The sequence below is a fragment of the Pristiophorus japonicus genome, chromosome 12 (genome assembly GCF_044704955.1).
Source record: "Pristiophorus japonicus isolate sPriJap1 chromosome 12, sPriJap1.hap1, whole genome shotgun sequence".
In the NCBI taxonomy this organism is placed as follows: domain Eukaryota; kingdom Metazoa; phylum Chordata; class Chondrichthyes; family Pristiophoridae; genus Pristiophorus; species Pristiophorus japonicus.
Window position 1 is genome coordinate 145,282,016 of NC_091988.1, and position 20,953 is coordinate 145,302,968.

General features: G+C 44.2%; 1 protein-coding gene across 1 annotated transcript in view; it reads right to left on the reverse strand.

Annotated features, from left to right (window-relative positions):
- The window catches only part of LOC139276877 (opsin-5-like), a 57,167-nt gene extending 36,781 nt beyond the window's left edge, over nucleotides 1–20,386 (reverse strand). The window contains exons 1-5 of the mRNA XM_070894875.1: nucleotides 20,349–20,386; nucleotides 19,374–19,572; nucleotides 15,526–15,631; nucleotides 11,415–11,577; nucleotides 3,067–3,194 (exon numbers count right to left, since the gene is read on the reverse strand). Of these exons, the coding sequence (XP_070750976.1) occupies nucleotides 3,067–3,194; nucleotides 11,415–11,577; nucleotides 15,526–15,631; nucleotides 19,374–19,572; nucleotides 20,349–20,386 (634 nt within the window). The remainder of the gene's footprint in view (nucleotides 1–3,066; nucleotides 3,195–11,414; nucleotides 11,578–15,525; nucleotides 15,632–19,373; nucleotides 19,573–20,348) is intronic.
- Between the last annotated feature and the right edge of the window lie 567 nt (nucleotides 20,387–20,953).

Here is a 20,953-nt window from a genome sequence, read left to right on the forward strand (position 1 = left end):
TGCTGCTAAGAAAAAGCGACAACTGGATTTGGGGTGCGTCTCAAGATAGAGCTTTTGAGAAAGCTACTAATCTGCTTTGCTCTAACAAGCTGCTGGTACATTATGATCCGTGTAAGCATCTAGTATTGGCCTGTGATGCTTCGTCATATGGAGTTGGTTGCGTGTTCCAACAAACTAATGAGTCAGGCAAATTACAACCTGTTGCATATGCTTCAAAAAGTTTGTCAAAGGCGGAAAGAGCCTACAGCATGGTAGAGAAAGAAGCACTAGCCTGTGTGTATGGGGTTAAAAAGATGCATCAGTAGCTGTTTGGTCTTCGGTTTGAACTGGAAACAGATCACAAGCCACTCATTTCATTGTTTTCGGAAAACATAGGTATCAATATCAATGCATCGTCCTGCATCCAGAGGTGGGCGCTGACATTATCTGCCTATGATTGTCATTCGTCATAGACCTGGCACTGAGAATTGTGCCGATGCATTGAGCCGTCTGCCGTTGCCCACACCGGAGATAGAAACGCCACAACCGGCAGACCTATTGTTAGTCATGGATGCTTTTGAAAGTGAAGGAACTCCTGTCACGTCCCAACAAGTTAAGACCTGGATCAGCCAGGACCTGATATTATCAGTTGTGAAACATTGTATCCTTAGTGGTGATTGGTCTGCCATACCCAAGCAAATGTGTGAGGAGACCAAACCTTACATCCGTTGCAAAGACGAACTATCCATTCAATCAGACTGTTTACTGTGGGGTAATCGTGTTGTTATGCCTAAGAAAGGCAGAGACATATTTGTGCATGATCTACATAGCACACATCCCGGTATTGTCATGATGAAAGCCATTGCCAGGTCTCATATATGGTGGCATGAAATTGACTCTGATCTGTAATCATGTGTGCATTAGTGCAACACTTGCATGCAGCTTATAAAGCATCAGCGGAATTGCCGCTGCGTCTGTGGTCGTGGCCATTTAAACCATGGTCCAGGATCCACATCGACTTTGCAGGTCCATTCCTGGGAAAGATGTTCTTAGTTGTGGTGAATACTTATTCCAAGTGGATAGAGTGTACAATCATGTCATCCAACATGTCCACAGCTACCATTGAGAGCCTTCATGTCATGTTTGCTATGCATGGTCTGCCTGAGATCGTTATAAATGACAACTGATCTTGCTTCACCAGTATGGAGTTTCAAGAGTTCATGAAACTCAATGGTATCAAACATGTGACGTCAGGACCATTCAAACCCGCGTCCAATGGACAAGCAGAGCGTGCGGTCCAAACCATCAAGCAGAGTATGAAACGTGTAACTCAAGGTTCACTGCAAACTCACTTGTCACGCATATTGCTTAGTTACAGGACAAGACCCCATACGCTTACCGGGGTCTCCCCTGCTGAACTATTGATGAAGAGAGGTCTCAAGATCAGGCTCTCTCTTGTCCACTCTGACTTGAATAATCATGTCGACTACAGGTGTCAAAGTCAGCAAGGGTATCGTGATCACGCTACTGTGTCACGCGACATTGCTATCAATGATCCTGTGTATGTACTGAATTATGGTCAAGGTCCCAAATGGATCGCCGGTACTGTTATGACCAAGGAGAGTAACAGAGTGTTTATCGTTAAGCTCAAGAATGGGCAGACATGCAGGAAACATGTTGATCAGATAAAGCTGCGGCACACGGATGAACTGGAACAGTCTGAGGAAGACACAATCAGTGACCAACCAACCTGCCCTCAGTCATCAGAGGACTCCGCTGTCATCAATGAATCGGGACTTTCAATCACTGACAAGGTCAATGAATCTGGACTTTCAATCCCTAACATGGTCATTGCCACTCCCATCAGATCGGCTACCCAGTCCCCAATCATAACAGACTCAGAACACTAGCCCAAGGCTGGAGTTAAACTGAGACGTTCAACTCAGGACCGGAAAGCCCTGGGCCGTCTCAATTTGTAAAAAGACTGTTACTAATTTCTTAAAGGGGGGATATTGTCATGTATGTATGCTTGGATTTACTAGCCACCAGGTGGTGCCACTGTTGGAGGTCAGTGGGCTGTGCGCACGTGTGTGCTGCCCAGCTATAAAAGGCCAGCCATCTTTTAATTTAATCACTTTGGGCCCTAATAAAGTAGAGCCAGGTTTGTATCTGTTCGGAGTTTACAGTACTCAGTCTATTGAGTTATTGATTACACAACAATATTAACAGCATAAATCCAGCACTTTCATGATAAACAATGGGACGGCTCAAGGTGAGATTTTTTTGTTATGGCGAGGCTAACAGAGGAATGGTACAAATCAGCCAGCAATTTCAATCAGAACTCATGGCCAATGTTGCCTGTAATTTTTATTTTGTGCACAGTCCCTTTAACTGGCTGCGTGACACATTCAACTTTTCACGAGTACGCATTGCGCGGTTTCCTCCGTGTAAAAGTGGGTGAGCGGCCATGAGAACGTTGCTTGTGGCATATCTCCTCTTGGCCACAAATTGATGGGGTTTTTTACGCACTAATAACGCTGTAAGTTCAGCATTATTTTTCCAGCAATTTCTGGGGTTATCTTGGATGAAACATTGCTAAGTTTTGATGCATAATTTCTTTAATTTCTTTGAATTATGCACAACTTAAAAAAGCTTGTTGGACTAATGTGACATTTTAGCCATTAACACTGCTCATACTATAGATTTTTGAGGTTGACTGTACAATTGGTACCAAATTATTGGCATTCTTGAGCGATTTATGTTGTCACACTTGCACTGGGAAATGCTAAGGGATGTGGATGTATTTAAAAGGAAGCTACATAAGTGCCTGAGGGAGAAAGGAACAGAAGGATGTGCTGATAAGGTGAGATGAGGTCGAGTGGAAGGAGGCTTGTGTAGAGTATTATCACCAATATAGACAAGTTGGGCTGAATGGCCTGTTTCTGTGCTGTAAATTCTATGTAATTCTATGTAGATAAAGCAATCTAGGATTGCTGTATTATTGCAAATATTCCCTAAATTGCATTTGAAATTCAACATGCATTGTAAAACTGTTCAGCTACTACAACAAAAGGTTTTGGAACCTACCATATACAGGGTAACAGACCTTCATACAGCAGACAATGCTCAACACTGTCAGATTAGTAAGGCTGCAGATACCAAACAGCACACCACAGAAAGCATAATAGCTGCACCACCCTTGACTAAACAACCACCTGGAAGAGAGATCACTCTGTTAGTCATCTTGTAAGAGTATGTAGACAAAAAAAAGTCAAATTAGGTCGACTATATCCTGGATAAAGATGGACTGGACTTACTTAAATGCTTCACACTACTGAGATATGAGTGCAACTTTTTTAATCTAATAAATTTGTCAAATTTCTTACTCGCACCTGTTTTTCTAATCTCAAAATGAGGATGCTTTGGACTGCATTCACAATATGTCAAAAAATTTGAACTCAACTTGACGATTGATCCTTATGAAGCCCTGAAGTGTACGTTTGTACCAGAAGAAATTATTTGCTATTCAGAGTCAAAATATGTTCATACAGTTTTCCTGCTCAGTCTGCTTTTCCCTTGCATCTTATCTGGTGTCAAGCATTTCTGTAACCTAATGTTACTCAGTACTTTGCCTTGCCTCCATTCCATTGTCACTTATTTTCTACATCTAAACTTAATTTTAATAAGTTTAGTTGTAGCTCAATTTCCAACTCCCTTACACATCCACTAATATAACAGATTCTTAGGGCCCAAGTTTGCCCGTTTGTTTTGGAGCAACTTGATTTTTTTGGAGTATCTTAAAAATCGCAATTCTGCCCATTTAATTTGCTTCAGTGTAAGTGAGTTAGTTAGGTTTTTTTTTAGTTTCGTTTTTTTTCAAAAGGGAGCGTTACCAGCTACATATGCCTGTTTTGGCTATTTAAACAAGTTTAGACAGCTAAAAGTTACTGCAAACTAACTTAGGCCAACGTATGTGGCCACTTGTGGCTGCACAGAAAAACCTTGCGGTGAGTTAAAAAATCAGCGCAGGTAGCCAGAGATGGCTGGGGTGGGGGGAGGGGCAGGGGGGCGCATGGGGAGGGCGGGGAAAGGGAAGTGAGAGGACTTTGCAAAGCACTAAACACCTTCACAACAACGTTAAAGAAGCATAAATACATTTAAAGCACCAAGCACTAAACAAGCACAAAAATAAGCATTCAAAAACAAATAAAAAATACAAGGAAGCTAAGAGGACCTACACCTAACACCAAGACTTACAAAGCACTAAACAACTAGATTAAAAATGGATTGGTAAACTAGCAAATACACTATAGCAAGTCCTGTAAATAAGAGTTTCAGCCAAACTATTTTACAGAATTCCTTTTGAAAGCAGATGAAGAGTAAACTTGAATGTGAATCAAATAAGAATTTAGGACCACATAATCAATCAATCAATAAATAAATAAACAAATAAAAATTAGAAGTCCTACCTTCAGCAAAGCTTTACTGCAGAAAAGCACTAGCAGCTGGGTACTGTTGCATAGAGCCTATAGCAAGCTCTGCACACTCTGGCCGCCGATGAAGGAGCCCATTCGGCCAGGGAGAGGGGCAACATGCTTCGGGCCCTTCCCACACAGCCTGCAGAACACATACGGAGATTCTGGGGGCGAGGAGCTACTGCACATGCGTGCACACTCTAGCGCACATGTGCAGAGGTCCCGGCACTGTTTTCATCGCCGGGACCTGGTTCCTCTCCCCCCCCCCCCCCCACTGCTTGTGCTGTGTCACACCAAAGGCCTGCAACGTTCCAAGGAGCGGGGAGAATACCGAGGTAAGTTTTCAGCGCCGTTTTTCGTGTACAAATGGTGCGCCGTTTTAACCAGAGGGGCAAACTTGGGCCCTTAAAGTTTTCCTCCCACAAGTAGCCAAACATGGAGTGTTTCAAAAAAATCAGTATTTGTGTAAAAGATAATTTTTCATCCAATAATAACTTTGTGAATTAGCCCCTATAGCACCATTTTTCAATGCTTTGTTCTTTTCTATCCCTTGTAAATGTAATATAGGATGTTTGCAAAATGGTATAACAACATTTACCAGAATGATAGAGTGGCAATTATTATACAGTAATAAAAAAAAATCATAAAAGTCCTGAAATTATGAGAGGTACACTACCGACCATCCAATAAAATCCACCATTACCCGGTGTGAAGCCCCAAGCCAAAACTTGCTTTGAAATGCTGCAGATTGGTGTGCAGTGTAGTGGCCCATGGATCCCAGGGGCACACCGTTGTGTGTAAGCATACCTGGGATCCCGTGGGATGGTGCTCCTTTCACTAACCGATCAGGAAACATAGGAAGCTCCATTAGACTAATCATCGTCATAGGCAGTCCCTCGGGATCGAGGAAGACTTGCTTCCATTCCTGAAGTGAGTTCTTTGGTGGCTGAATAGTCCAACATGAGACCCACAGACTCTGTCCCAGGTGGGACAGGTAGTCATTGAGGGGAGGGGTGGGTGGGACTGGTTTGCCACATGGTCTTTCCGCTGCCTGCGCTTGATTTGTGCATGCTCTCGGCATTGAAACTCTCGGATACACTTCCTCCACTTAGGGCGGTTTTGGGACAGGGACTCCCAGATGTCAGTGGGGATGTCGCACTTTATCAGGGAGGCTTTGAGGGTGTCTTTGTAGCGTTTCCGCTGCCCACCTTTGGCGCGTTTGCCATGAAGGAGCTCCGAGTACAGCACTTGCTTTGGGAGTCTCGTGTCTGGCGTGTGGACTATGTGGCCTGCCCAGCGGAGCTGATCGAGTGTGGTCAGTGCTTCAATGCTGGATGAGGACGCTGATGTTGGTGCGCCTGTAATCCCAGGAGATTTGTAGGATCTTGCGGAGACATCATTGGTGATATTTCTCCAGCAACTTGAGGTGTCTACTGTACATGGTCAATGTCTCTGAGCCATACAGGAGGGCAGGTATTATTACAGCCCTGTAGACCATGAGCTTGGTAGCAGTTTTGAGGGCCTGGTCTTCAAACACTCTTTTCCTCAGGCGGCCGAAGGCTGCACTGGAGGCGGTGTTGGATCTCATCGGCGATGCCTGCTCTTGTTGCTAGGAGGCTCCCGAGATGTGGGAAGTGGTCCACGGTGTCCCGGGCCGCACCGTGGACCTTGATGACTGGGGGGGGTAGTGCTGTGCGGTGAAGACAGGCTGGTGGAGGACATTTGTCTTATGGAATTTAGCGTAAGGCCCATGCTTTCATACGCCTCAGTAAATACGTCGACTATGTCATGGAGTTCAACTTCCGTATGTGCGCAGACACAGGCGCTGTCCGAGTACTGTAGCTCGACGACAGAGGTGGGGTGGTCTTGCATCTGGCCTGGAGACGGTGCAGGTTGAACTGGTTCTGTAGTTTAGTTCCACTCCAGCGGGGTGCTTGTTGACTGTGAGGTGGAGCATGGCGGCGAGAAAGATTGAGAAGAGGGTTGGGGCGATGATGCAAGCCCTGTTTGACCCCGGTCCGGACGTGGATTGGGTCTGTGGTGGATCCATTGGTAAGGATCACGGCCTGCATATCATCGTGGAGCAGGCGGAGGATGGTGATGAACTTTTGGGGGCATACGGAACGGAGGAGGACTCTGCATAGACCCTCGACTAATATGCTTTAAAGGAAGACACAGGCCAATTGGAATCCAGCCTACAGCAGAGTTAAGCACAGCCACCTGACAGCCTCATTATAAATACTGGCCAGTGTTCATTAGAATGCAAAACCTCAGAATTGTGATGGCCAAACCCTTTTGTCATTGGAAGTAGATCGATAGCGCTTTTAAAACTGGCAATATTGTTTTTTGGTTGATATTCAATTTTGAAATGAGAAGATTGACTCTTCAAGATTAAAAAAAAGATTAAAACGATTTCATCCCTCAAACTGAGCCTTTACAGCTACCCGGTAGGTTGTTTTACATGTTTGTTTTTAATTATTATGGTGCAGAAATTGTAATTTTCTCATCCCCCCTCCCCTTATGCAATGCAAATAGGCTTCTGTGTCTGGTTTATTTTCCAATGTAATTGATGTGCTGTTGGTGGGCAATTAGTCCAACATCTCGCCAACAATGAGGATTTGAAATCGCGGCGGATCATCTTCCTATTCGGAACTTGACAGATTGCAAGTCCATGATTTAGTGGAAATCTCAAACTTGCAGTTAACTTCTGAGAATACGCCGTCATACCGACCACAAATTCAGGCCCAGAATGTTATAAAAGGTTTAAATCAGTGGCTCTCAAACTAGGGTCCGTGGACCCCTGTGGGTCTGTTGAGATATTCCAAGGGGTCCACAAAATAATAAAGTGAAAGTGTATACCGACTAGAACAGCTGTGGCTCAGTGGGTAGCACACTCACCTCTGGTGTCAGAAGGTTGTTGGTTCAGGTCCCACTCCAAGAGACTTGTGCACATAAATCTAGGCTGACACTCCAGTGCAGTACTGAGCGAGTGCTGCACTGTCGGAAGTGCCGTTTTTCAGATGAGACGTTAAACCAAGGCCCATTCTGCTCTCAGGTGGACATAAAAGATCCCATGGCACTATTTTGAAGAAGAGCAGGCAAATTATCCCCGGCATCTTGGCCAATATTTATCCCTCAATCAACATAACAAAACAGATTATCTGGTCATTATCACATTGCTGTGCCCAAATTGGTTGCTGCGTTTCCTACATTACAACAGTGACTACACTCCAAAAGTATTTCATTGGCTGTAAAGCGCTTTGAGAAGTCCAGTGGTCATGAAAGGCACTATATAAATGCTGGTCTTTCCTTATAACTGCAAAAACGACTTCTTGTTTACAGTGGCTGAAAACTGCTCAATGGTGCAGTTGCCATATAGGGCAAACAAAAACAAATACAAATAAACGTTACCTTTGGAACACATTTCAAGTTTTTGCCATTCTGGCATCTAAGAACTTCTGTACAACACAGGCACACATAAAAAAGTTGATTGAGATAGTGTGTGAGTAAATGACTTTAAAATAGAAAAGTATTTGAAGTGACCTCGTACTGCCATTGCAAGTACGTGAGCTGATGCCATGGACAGTGCCGAGTCCAGTAGCAAGAAACAAATGAAGAACAGACAGTATGAGGAGAGTTATATTACATTTGAATTTATGGAGCTCAGTGATGGATGGCCACAATGTGTTGTGTGCTTACAAATGTTACCCAACACAGCAATGAAACCTGCAAAACTAAAATAGCACCTTACAACAAAACATCCAGAATATAAAGATAAATCGAAAGACTTCTTTGAACAATGCAATCATCAGAAAACACAAATGGCAAATATAACATTAGCTCTGGAAAAGGCCATGAAAACATCTGTTTTGCATTTCTGTAGCACATTTCATGACCACTGGATGTTCTAAAGCACTTTACAGCTAATGAAGCACTTTGAAGTGTAGTCACTGTTGTAATGTAGGAAATGTGGCAGCCAATTTGTGTACAAGCAAGCTCACAGAAACAGCAATGTGATAATGACCAGATAAACAGTTTTAGTGAGGGATAAATATTAGTCAGGACACCTGGGATAATTTCCCTAAACCTCTTTGAAATAGTGCCACTTACTCTGAGGTAACAAGATGACGTAGCAAACGTTGAAAATGGATCCCAAACCCAATCGTTTTACGTTTACCTGAGAGAGCAGAAAGGGCCTCGGTTTAAAGTCTCATACAAAAGATGGCACCTCCGACAGTGCAGCGCTCCCTCAGTACTACATTGGAGTGCCGTCCTAGATTTTAATATTTGTGCTCAAGTCCCTCAACCTTCTGACTCAGAGGCAATAGTACTACCAACTGAGCCACAGCTGACACCCTTGTTAAATACATTGAATCTTGTTTTTTATTCATTCCTGGGATGTGGGCATCACTGACAAGGCCAGCATTTATTGCCCATTCCTAATTGTCCTTGAGAAGGTGGTGGTGAACCGCCTTCTTGAACCACTGCAGTCCTTGTGGTGATGGTACTCCCACAGTGCTGTTAGGGAGGGAGAACCAGGATTTTGATCCAGCAATGATGAAGGAATGGTGATATATTTCCAAATCCGGATGGTGTGTAACTTGGAGGGAACTACTGCTGCCCTTGTCCTACTAGGTGGCAGAAATCTTGGATTTGGGAGGTGCTGACAAAAATGCCTTGACGAGTTGCTGCAGTGCATCTTGTAGATGGTACACACTGCAGCCACAATGCACGGTGGTGAAGGGAGTGAATATTTAAGATGGTGGATGGGGTGCCAATCAAGCAGGCTACTATGTCCTGGATAGTGTCAAGCTTCTTGAGTGTTATTGGAGTTGCACTCCTCCAGGCAAGTGGTGAGTATTCCATCACAATTCTGATAGATGGTAGAAAGGCTTTGGGGAGTCAGGAGTTGAAACACTTGCCACAGAACACCCAGCATCTGACCTGCTCTTGTAGTCACAGTATTTATGTGGCTGGTCCAGTTACATTTCTGGTGAATGGTGACCCCCAAGACACTATGGTGGGGGATTCGGTGATGGTAATGCCGTGAATGTCAAGGGGTGGTCATTAGATTCTTGCTTGTTGGAGATAATCATTGCCTGACACTTCTGTGGCATGAATGTTACTTGCCACTTATCTGCCCAAGACTGAATGTCGTCCAGGTCTTGCTGCATGTATGCATTTAGTGCTTCATTATCTGAGGAGTTGCGAATGGAACTGAGCACTGTGCAACCATCAGCAAACATCCCCACTTCCGACCTTATGGTGGAGGGAAGGTCATTGATGGAGCAGCTGAAGATGGTTGGGCCTAGGACACTGCCCCTGAGGAACTCCTGCAGCGATGTCCTGGGGGTGTGATGATTGGCCTTCAACAACTGCAACTATCTTCCTTTGTACTAGGTATGACTCCAGCCAGTGGAGAGTTTACCCCCTGACTCCCATTGACTTCAGTTTTACTAGAGCTCCTTGGTGTCACACTCGGTCAAATGCTGCCCTGATATCAAAGGCAATCATTCTCACCTCACCTCTGGAATTCAGTTCTTTTGCCCATATTTGGACCAAGGCTGTAATGAGGTCTGGAATGAGTGGTGCTGGCAGAACCCAAACTGTGGATTGGTGAGCAAGTTATTGGTGAATAAGTGCCGCTTAATAGCAATGTCGATGACATCTTCCATCACTTTGCTGATGATTGAGAGCAGACTGATGGGATGATAATTGGCTGGATTGGATTGGTCCTGCTTTTTGTGGACAGGACACACACACCTGGGCAGTTTTCCAAATTGTCGGGTAGAGGCCAGTTTTGTAGCTGTACTGGAACAGCTCTGGAGCTATCTAACAGTATATGAAAATATAAACACAGATAAGTACGATTGGGTTCGGGATCCATTTTCAACGCTTGCTATGTCATCTTACATAAGAACATAAGAATTAGGAACAGGAGTAGGCCATCTAGCCCCTCGAGCCTGCTCCGCCATTCAACAAGATCATGGCTGATCTGGCCGTGGACTCAGCTCCACTTACTCGCCCGCTCCCCGTAACCCTTAATTCCCTTATTGGTTAAAAATCTATCTATCTGTGATTTGAATACATTCAATGAGCTAGCCTCAACTGCTTCCTTGGGCAGAGAATTCCACAGATTCACAACCCTCTGGGAGAAGAAATTCCTTCTCAACTCTGTTTTAAATTGGCTCCCCCGTAATTTGAGGCTGTGCCCCCTAGTTCTAGTCTCCCCGACCAGTGGAAACAACCTCTCTGCCTCTAAATTGTTGCCTAAGACTAAGAAGAGGAACTGGTGGAACTGTCCTGTGACTGCTCGCTGAAAATGATGTTTCAGGAACAAACACCTTCCTAGTTTTGTCCACTTGTTGGTGCAGATTGACCAGAATTGGTAAAAGAAGCAATGGAAGTGTTGCAACTTTCCCAGCAACATTTATGAAAAATTATTTTCTGCTATGGCAGCAATGAAGACAAAGTACAGGTTCCTCTGGAAGTGGAGAATGATTTACGAGTGTCATTTTCAAACATCACACCAAGGACAGACTCTCAGTGAGAAGCAAGCACACACATCTCACTAATAACTGTAAGTAAATACCGGTTTTCTTAAAAGCATCATTAAAACACTTCACTTGCAGCACTTTCATATTATATAGTATTATAATTTAGATGGGGGAGGGGTCCGTGATTAGTAATCCATTTGAAAAGGGGTCTTTCAACCAAAAAAATTTGAGAACCAGTGATTTAAGTGACTGGACACGAGTTAGAATTTTCTATTTCCCCATAACATACAATGTTAGAGAATGTTGTATTACATTTCTGAACTGAGGTAAAGTTTAAGTTTGAGCCAAGTCTAATTGAATTAACAAATCTGGACGAAAATTTTTTTCTGATCTAAATCCTTGCTGATCCTTACATAGTTCATGACTACAACTCTTGAAATGGAAGTTGGTGTGCTTTAATTACCTGTGTGTAAAACATGATGGTATGGCCAGTGGTAATAGAGTTAATATCATTGCAAGGTCACTGATGGCTATATTTACAATGAAATATTCAGCAGGTTTAAGCATGTGTCTTCTCCTGTATGCTATAAGCAAGAGAGTGCTGTTTCCAACCATGGATAAAATACCTGTGAAAACACAATCATTATTTTTCTACAATTAATATAAAAAACATTTTGCAGTAGGAATGCCTGTTCTTCATACTTACATAATTCCAAGCAAAGAGATTTATTTTAAAAACTTTTAAAACTATAATTATCCATGAATCAATTTTTTCTTAAAGTGTCGAAATTTCAAAACACACAACTGCTTGTGCAAGCATAGATTTCCATTTATAAGACAGAAATTTGAATTCTGACCTGATTGAGCAAAACTGAGGTCACTACCAATGTGTACATTGTGCTAATTCTTAGTTTGGCCACCAAATAAACACAATGGCCCAGAATTTGTGGTAGGAATAATGGCAAGGCTGTCAACGCTTGCCGTTATTACTGGGTAAAACTGGTAGCAACTTCTGCCATCTGCACAGAAATCCGGAGGTTGCTGTCGGAGATACCCTGCTCCTCCACAGGTGCGCTGTTGCAGTCTTCGCAGATGGAATCAGTGATTTGACATGAACATAAACTAATTATTCATTATTCTTGCTGTAAAGACTGATGAAAATCCAATCAGGAATAACTGAGTTTTTATAGCTTACTAAGTCATAATTACTGCTGAACAATCTCTCTGGCCCTGAAAAATTAATTTTACAAGTGTGGATTTTCATTCCCTTAGAAGAAGATGAAAGGGAAATGATATTTGACAAATTTTCTGGAGTTCTTTGAGGATGTAACACGTAGAGCGGATAAGGGGGAACCAGTGGATGTGGTTTATTTGGATTTCTAGAAGGCATTCGATAAGGTGCCAGATGAAAGGTTACTGCATAAGATAAAAGTTCACGTGGTTGGGGGTAATATATTAGCATGGATAGAGGATTGGCTAATTAACAGAAAATAGAGAGTCGGGATAAACGGGTAATTTTCCGGTTGGCAACCAGTAACTAATGGAGTGCCGCAGGGATTGGTGCTGAGGCCTCAACTATTTACAATCTATATTAATGACTTAGATGAAGGGACCGAGAGTAAAGTAGCCAAGTTTGCTGATGATACCAAGATGGGTGGGAAAGCAAATTGTGAAGAGGACACAAAAAAGCTGCAAAGAGATATAGACAGGCGAAGTGAGTGGGCAAAAATTTGGCAGATAGAGTATAATGTGAGAAAATGTGAGGTTATCCACTTTGGCAGAAAAAATAGAAAAGTAAATTATGATTTAAATGGAGAACAATTGCAAAGTGCTGTAGTGCAGAGGGACCTGGGGGTCCTTGTGCATGAAACACAAAAGGTGAGTATGCAGGTACAGCAAGTAATCAGGAAGGCAAATGGAATGTTGGCCTTTATTGCAAGGGGGATGGAGTATAAAAGCAGATAAGTCCTGCTACAACTGTACAGTGTATTGGTGAGGCCACATCTAGAGTACTGCGTACAGTTCTGGTCTTCATATTTAAGGAAGGATATATTTGCATTGGAGGCTGTTCAAAGAAGGTTCACTAGGTTGATTCCGGAGATGAGGGGGTTGACTTATGAAGATTGTTTGAGTAGGTTGGGCCTATACACATTGAAGTTCAGAAGAATGAGAGGTGACCTTATCAAAACATATAAGATAATGAGGGGGCTCGACAAGGTGGATGCAGAGAGGATATTTCCTCTCATAGGGGAAACTAAAACTAGGGGACACAGTCTCAGAATAAAGGGCCACTCATTTAAAACTGAGATGAGGAGAAATTTCTTCTCAAAGGGTTGTAAATCTATGGAATTCTCTGCCGCAGAGAGCTGTGGAGGCTGGGTCATTGAATATATTTTAGGCGGAGGTAGACAGATTGTTTGAGCGATAAGGGAATAAAGGGTTATAGGGAGCGGGCAGGGAAGTGGAGCTGAGTCTATGATCAGATCAGCCATGATCTTATTAAATGGCGGAGCAGGCTCGAGGGGCCAAATGGCCTTCTACTGCTCCTATTTATTATGTTGTTAGGCTGTTCTTATAAGAAAATTTTAATGTTGCAGATTTTTAAAAAATAAAATAAAAGTCAAATATATATATTTTTAAAGTTTGTGATTTGCTTTTTAAGTTCCTCTCTTAATCCCATGTGTATGTCCCAATCTTTATTTCACTTTCTGTACAATGATTTAAATCTAATTTCTATTTACATTTCATCTGGGCTTCATTTATAATAGTAGGTACCAATGAATTAAAATTTCAGTTAATTTATTAAATATAGTTAGTGACTTCCAGAAGATTGAAAATACATGCAAAGACAACATAACAAGTTTATTATAATAACTGTGAATCTATGGAATCTATAGTATATAAACTACAATCCTTATGAAGTGTTCTCCTTGCAAATATTTCAGTTAAAGAAGTCAGTGCAATACCTTAACGGTTCCTTGGGTTCTCCTAGTAACCTAAAGCTATCTTTGGCATTGAGCAATTTTACAAGTGGATTAATAAACTATGAGAAGATACTTCAGCTAGGCCACAGATTGCTCGGTATGGCTTTATCACTTGGCTTCTCATTAAATGAACAGTTAACAACTTCATTATTTTACAGATAACAGTCTTTGACCCCAAACACGGCCGGGTTTGTGTCGGGTGGGAGGTTAAAGTGTTAAAAATTGGAATCCCAACCCCGACCTGCCTCCAAACCACCCTCCAGGTTTTAATGGAGGCGAGACCTGGGGCGGGCAGCCAACCCAATCCCAGGAGGTGGTATAGCACGTTAAATATGATAAGGAGGCTGGAACCCTCACATTTAACCTGCTTTGCAGGTTTGACTGTGACCGGCTGGGGTTCTGAGCCATGGAAATCCCGACAGCTGCAACAAGGTGGAACAGGAGTGCTTCCTCCCAGGCCCCCAAGTTCCCCTACCACCAGCCCCCTCATACAACCTCCCCCATTGGGGGATCAGACTCCCTCGGAATCGGGGTCAGCTCCCCCACTCCCCCACCCAAGTTAGGGCTTGGACCGAACTGGGGCTGTAGCCTCTTCTCCAGCATTCCCTGCCTGACTGGAAGCCAAGCCCGTCAGTGACATCACCCACACACGGTGGAGTTAAAACTCTATCACAAGGTTATCACAGTCAAACCTGACCCTTCGATTGCCCTTAACCACCTCCCACCTGGCAATTATTTCTCTCCTTAACCAAAGGACACTGAAACTAACTATCACCACCCTAGCTGATTTTATGTAATGCAGCACAGATTAAATCTGGGATATTCCTCGCTTGTACACCTCAGCTAATCGGCATCTTTATTAGCTGAGAAATTGGGAGAACAAATAATTATTTCTAAGGTCAGGAGTCAACTGCCTTTAACTGATTAAAAATTAAGCTTAACTTCTCTTATGCTTCATTGTGGAGCAACTGAAACATTTTCTTGGAATGGTTCAGCAATCAGAATGAAATTAGTCAATTCTACAGTCGTAAATCTGCATACTTAAACATTTAAACTAATCTATTTTTAATATCTGATAGCAAAATACCAGATTTCTTCTGATTGATACGATCTAGAATTAATATATATGCAATAGCCATTGCCTCCAAAATGTAATTTCTGTGAGGGCTAAACCAAAGAAAATATTTCAGTTGCTCGACAGTGAGGCATAAGAGAATTTAAGCGACTTTGTTCCTTTTTAAAAAAATTCCAAATAGCTAAATGCAGTTGGACCATAGTGAAAGAGGAGACAATTAAGATACTGGATGGGATAAAAATTGATAAAGAGGAGCTACTAGAAAGGCTGGCTGTACTTAAAGTAGATCCAGGACCGGATGGGATGCATTTTAGGATGCTGAGGGAAAGGTGGAAATTGCGGAGGTATTGGCCTAAGGAGGAGAAATTGGAGTCATTTATGCCTCCCATTAGTGCCCCAGGGGGATGCTAACAGGGCGCAAATGACTTTGCAACTGGGCGCGGTGTTGCTAACGACTCCCGGTAAATTCGACGGGAATTTAGCTGCGCTATAGCATTGATCCCTAATCTCCGCACCCGGAGATCGTGATGCCATCACCGTGCGCAGCGCCTGGACCTTAGATTGGGCATCGCCCCCGAAGCTGCGCCGGGCGATGAAAGCGGCAGCTTCAGGAGGCGCATACTAGTGGGGCACAAGTTAACGGCAAGGTGGCTGGCTGCTCCTGTAAAAAATGTCCGCTTTTATTTCCTGCACCGTTGCTGCTTTGACGCGCGATCCGTGCCGTGATCGCTCAGCCCGGCACTGCTGATAGCATAGAAACATAGAAAATAGGTGCAGGAGTAGGCCATTCGGCCCTTCGAACCTGCACCACCATTCAATATGACCATGGCTGATCTTACAACTTCAGTACCCCATTCCTGCTTTCTCTCCATACCCCTTGATCCCTTTAGCCGTAAGGGCATCTAACTCCCTTTTGAATATATCTAACGAACTGGCCTCAACAACTTTCTGTGGTAGAGAATTCCACAGATTCGCAATTCTCTGATTGAAGAAGTTTCTCTTCATCTCGGTCCTAAATGGCTTACCCCTTATCCTTAGACTGTGAACCCTGATTCTGGACTTCCTCAACATCGGGAACATTCTTGCTGCATCTAACCTGTCCAATACCGTCAGAATTTTATATGTTTCCATGAGATCCCCTCTCATTCTTCTAAATTACAGTGAATATAAGCCTAGTCGATCCAGTCTCTCCTCATATGTCAGTCCTGCCATCCCGGGAATCAATCTGGTGAACCTTCGCTGTACTCCCTCAATAGCAAGAACGTCCTTCCTCAGATTAGGGGACCAAAACTGAACACAATATTCCAGGTGTGGCCTCACCAAGGTTCTGTATAACTGCAGTAAGACCGCCCTGCTCCTATACTCAAATCCTCTAGCTATGAATGCCAACATGCCATTTGACTTCTTCACCACCTGCTGTACCTGCATGCCAAACTTCAATGACTGATGTACCATGACACCCAGATCTCGTTACACCTCCCCTTTTCCTAATCTGTCACCGTTCAGATAATATTCTGCCTTCCTGTTTTTGCCACCAAAGTGGATAACCTCACATTAATCTATATTATACTGCATCTGCCATGCATTTGCCCACTTGCCCAACTTGTCCAAGTCACCCTGCAGCCTCTTAGCATCTTCCTCACAGCTCACACTGCCACCCAGCTTAGTGTCATCTGCAAACTTGGAGATATTACATTCAATTCCTTCGTCTAAATCATTAATGTATATTGTAAATAGCTGGGGCCCCAGCACTGAACCTTGTGGTATCCCACTAATCACTGCCTGCCATTCTGAAAATGACCCATTTATTCCTACTCTTTGCTTCCTGTCTGCCAACCAGTTCTCTATCCAAGTCAATAAATTACTCCCAATACCATGTGCTTTAATTTTCACACTAATCTCTTGTGTGGGACCTTGTCAAAAGCCTTTTGAAAGTCCAAATACACCACTCTGCTAGTTACATCCTCAAAAAATTCTAGAAGATTTGTCAAGCATGATTTCCCTTTCATAAGTCCATGCTGACTTGGACCGATCCTGTCACTGCTTTCCAAATGCACTGCTATTACATCCCACTGCCCGGTGTTCCAGTTACCACCCTTTTTACTTTGCAGAGTATGCACTTTAAATTAGGGAAGAGCCCTTCCTATGTGGCCCAGTGCGTAGTGCTGCTGAGCCATGTGCCCTGCTCCCGAGCTGTGCGACCCACTACCGCCCCAGAAAGGAAGTGGAGTGCTTGATTTAGCGCTCCATTTCCTTTCAGAGGCAGTAACCCCAATTTCTTGTGAGAGGTGAGACTTCTGCGCCGAGCGCAAAGTCTCGCACCTCGCGAATGTTACCGCCCCCAAATGGGGTGCATCTGAATTTCTAGGCCATAATCGTCCACTCGTCCTTGGATATCGGGGTAGTGCCAGAGGACTAGAGAACTGCAAATGTTGCACCCTTGTTCAAAAAAGGGTGTAGGGATAAACCCAGCAACAACAGGCCAGTCAGTTTAACCTTGGTCATGGGAAAGCTTTTAGAAACAATAATCCGGGAAAAAAGAACAGTCACTTGGACAATTGTGGATTAATTAAGGAAAACAAGCACGGATTTGTTAAGGGCAAATCATTTTTAACCAACTTGATTGAGTTTTTTGATGAGATGATGGAGAGGGCTAATAAGGGCAATGCGATTGCTGTGGTGTGCATGGCCTTCCAAAAGGCATTTGATAAAGTGCCACATAATAGGCTTGCCAGCAAAGTTGAAGCCTCTGGAATAAAAGGGACAGTGGCAGCATGGATACGCAATTGGCTAAGAGACAGGTAGTGAACGGTTGTTTATCGGTCTGGAGGAAGGTGTAGAGTGGTGTTCCCCGATGGGTCGGAACTAGGACCACTGCTTTTCTTAATATATATTAATGACATGGGGCTAGAACCTCTACTTTTTTTGCCTGCTTAACGGCCACTTAACGTCCATTTTACCGCTGAAATTACGTATAACGCCCAGATAGCGCCCATTTTGGCACAAATTGGAAACTGACGGGCTTTTTTAGGAGACTTATCGGCGAGCGTTATTTTCCCAATGGGCTTAATGCCAGGAAAAAATATTACCGCCCGCCCACTTTTTTTGAGCGGAATCAGCAGAATGGGCAATTTCAACACCCGTAATATCGCCCAGCGTTACTTTCCGCATGGAATTAACGCCGAGATTCAATATGAACGCCCGCCCACTGTTTTTTGTTGTAAAGAGCATATTTACCGAAACTAGTGGCCATGATATCACCCATTGTCAATTTCACCACCTCGCACACATATTGCCCACAATTACGCTTGCTCAAAAAATCGGCCACAAAAAGTGAAATTAACCGGAACGAACGCCAGCATTGTGAATGGCATTTGTTAAATCCCACTCTTACATGAGGAGCTGATATCGGAAAGATTTGCCTGAAAGAGCGCTGATGTGAGTGACAACGCTGACACACTGCTATGTGTGTGCAACTCAGACATCAATGGTGCCCATCACCTTTGTGCCAGTTAAAGTTTACATTGATTGATGTTAAGTTGTATTTAACCTTTTCATGGTAAGGAATCACCAGTATGTAATGGTTCAGCTATCTGAGACAATGCGCAACAAGGTTATGTTCAATAACAAAAGTTTAATTCCAACATTGGTCTGAAATCATAAATATCACAGCTAATAACACCCAACTCCCACCCACACCCCACTTTTTCCACCATTGACATAAATCACATGTTCAACATGTCCAGCAACACAGAATACAAAGGCAAAGCGGGAGCATGGTCCCCAGCCCCCATACATTGCAACAAATTGCATATACACAGATGGAGATATCACCTGCAGACATGCACCTCACTTTCCTTCCCCCCTCTCCTTCTTCTCCCCACCTCTATCCCTTCCCCTCCTCGCTCCACGGTGCCTGGCCGAGGAGCTCCTCAGGCGGTGCCTCATTGGGTGGGGGTGAAGGCAGATGCGTTGGTTGGATGGGTACGGGAGCGGGGGGGCAACATTTTCTGATACAGAAGCAGGATCTTGGTCCTTGCTCTCATCTGTCATTCGCAGTGATGGTGCAGATCCTAGGGGTAGAGTGCCGCACTCGGGGACCAATGGGACGCCTGTGGCAGCAGTGTTGCTGGACATCGCACGGAATGTACTTGGTCATGGTGGCCAGGTGTTGGGATATGCCCCCCAATGCTTCGATGAGCTGGTCGCCAATGTCTACAGACCTCCTGGACAACTGTACCATCTCTCCGCTGTCATGTCGCGCTCGTGGAACAGACCTGCTGCGTCCACGAGGCCTCCGAGAGGTCAGTGCGTTCTTGGGGACAAATGGGATGTCCTGTGGGGAGGTGCTTGGGGCCGGTACCTCCAGAGTGGAGGCGGGAATGACCAGCGGACCACTAGATGGCCTCGGGGTGGAGCTTCTGGAGCATGGCGATGCAGCTTCTTCGAAGTCCGCGCTCTCATCCGTCGAGAACCGACCCAGTGGATTGACGGGCAACTCCTGCTTGCGCCCCCACCTTCTGGTCTCCGTGGCATTGCCTGGGGCTGCGCTGCTGGCTGAGCTGCAAAACACAAACGAGGTTATTAGAGGAGAAGCGGGTGCTAGGGTGACAAGGTGAGTCCAGCGCTACACACAGCACATGCAGGACAAAAGCACCACTGCTCTCAAAATCATCGCAGACATCACATTTCATAACCATCAACACATTGTGCATTGCAATGATTTTCATTAGGCCAGCATTATTTCTATGACACTTTTAGAAATCATTCATCATATATGATTGTTCAGATATGAGTTGGTGTGGTGTCTATTGACTTTACATCACGCAATAGTGTAAGCTTTACTCACATGGCATCACTTCAGGGTCTGCAGATGCGTTCATGGATATCCGGGGGGTGCTTAACGAGTGCAAGTACTCGCTCCTCCATCTCAGTGATGTCGCTGGGGACTGGTGGCTCCCCCCCTCCCTTTCGCCTCTGCACGGACCTCATCGTCGATAGCTTCTTCGATAAAAGGTGACAGGACGACATGGCATGAGATCATTGCGTGATATCATTGCTAGGTACTGTCACAGATACTGATACAGCACATAACCGACAGATGTAGTCATGATTATTATGAAAATTATCATTCGTTACCTAAAAACGTACGCCGTGACTGCAGGCTTTGAGTGAAACATTCCTGGTAAAAGTGCAAGATCTCACATCTGCTGATAGTCACTCATGACTGTTACAAATCAAATTATATAAATTCATAAGTATATGTAAATCAATGTAATACTTACTCTTGCGGATCCCACAAGGTCGTTCCATCGTTTGCGGCATTGGTTGCCCTCACGCATCTCGTTGGTTGCCGATGAGACCATCTCGATCCATATCCTCTGATAGGCCTTTGGGGTGGGCATCCCATGCCCTCACTATGTCAAATCACCCCAGCGTACCTCGACCTCCTGCAGGAGGGAGGTATTTGCCTCATCCGAGTGCCTCCTGGCTCTTTTGCGGCCTCTAATGTACTCCTCTCCCAGCTCACTGCTCTCTCCAGCATCAGTCTCCACAGTGTACTGTGATGCCTTCTCCTCTCTCTCCATTATAGGGTAAATTCAGTCAAATATGTGGCTCGTAACAGCTAATTTTTGTTTGCCTACTTGCTGTGAAGCTCTAAAGTCTCCTTCCTTCCTCCCAAAGCAGCTACACCACACCCAACCACGCCTTCAGTCCCTCTGAGCTCTCTCTGTCTCCTCTTTTGCGCTTGTCATGGTGACCCTGGACCTCAAGAATCGCAGGAATTGAGCGTTGCCATGCCGTTGCTAAGGACGGCCACACTTTACAGCAGAAGGTCCAAAAAATTTAACGCTACTACCCATTTGATAGCGCTCACGGTAATGCCCATGTTCAAAAATGTAAACTAGGTGTTTTGAGAATGGGCGAGAAGCCGGCGATCTG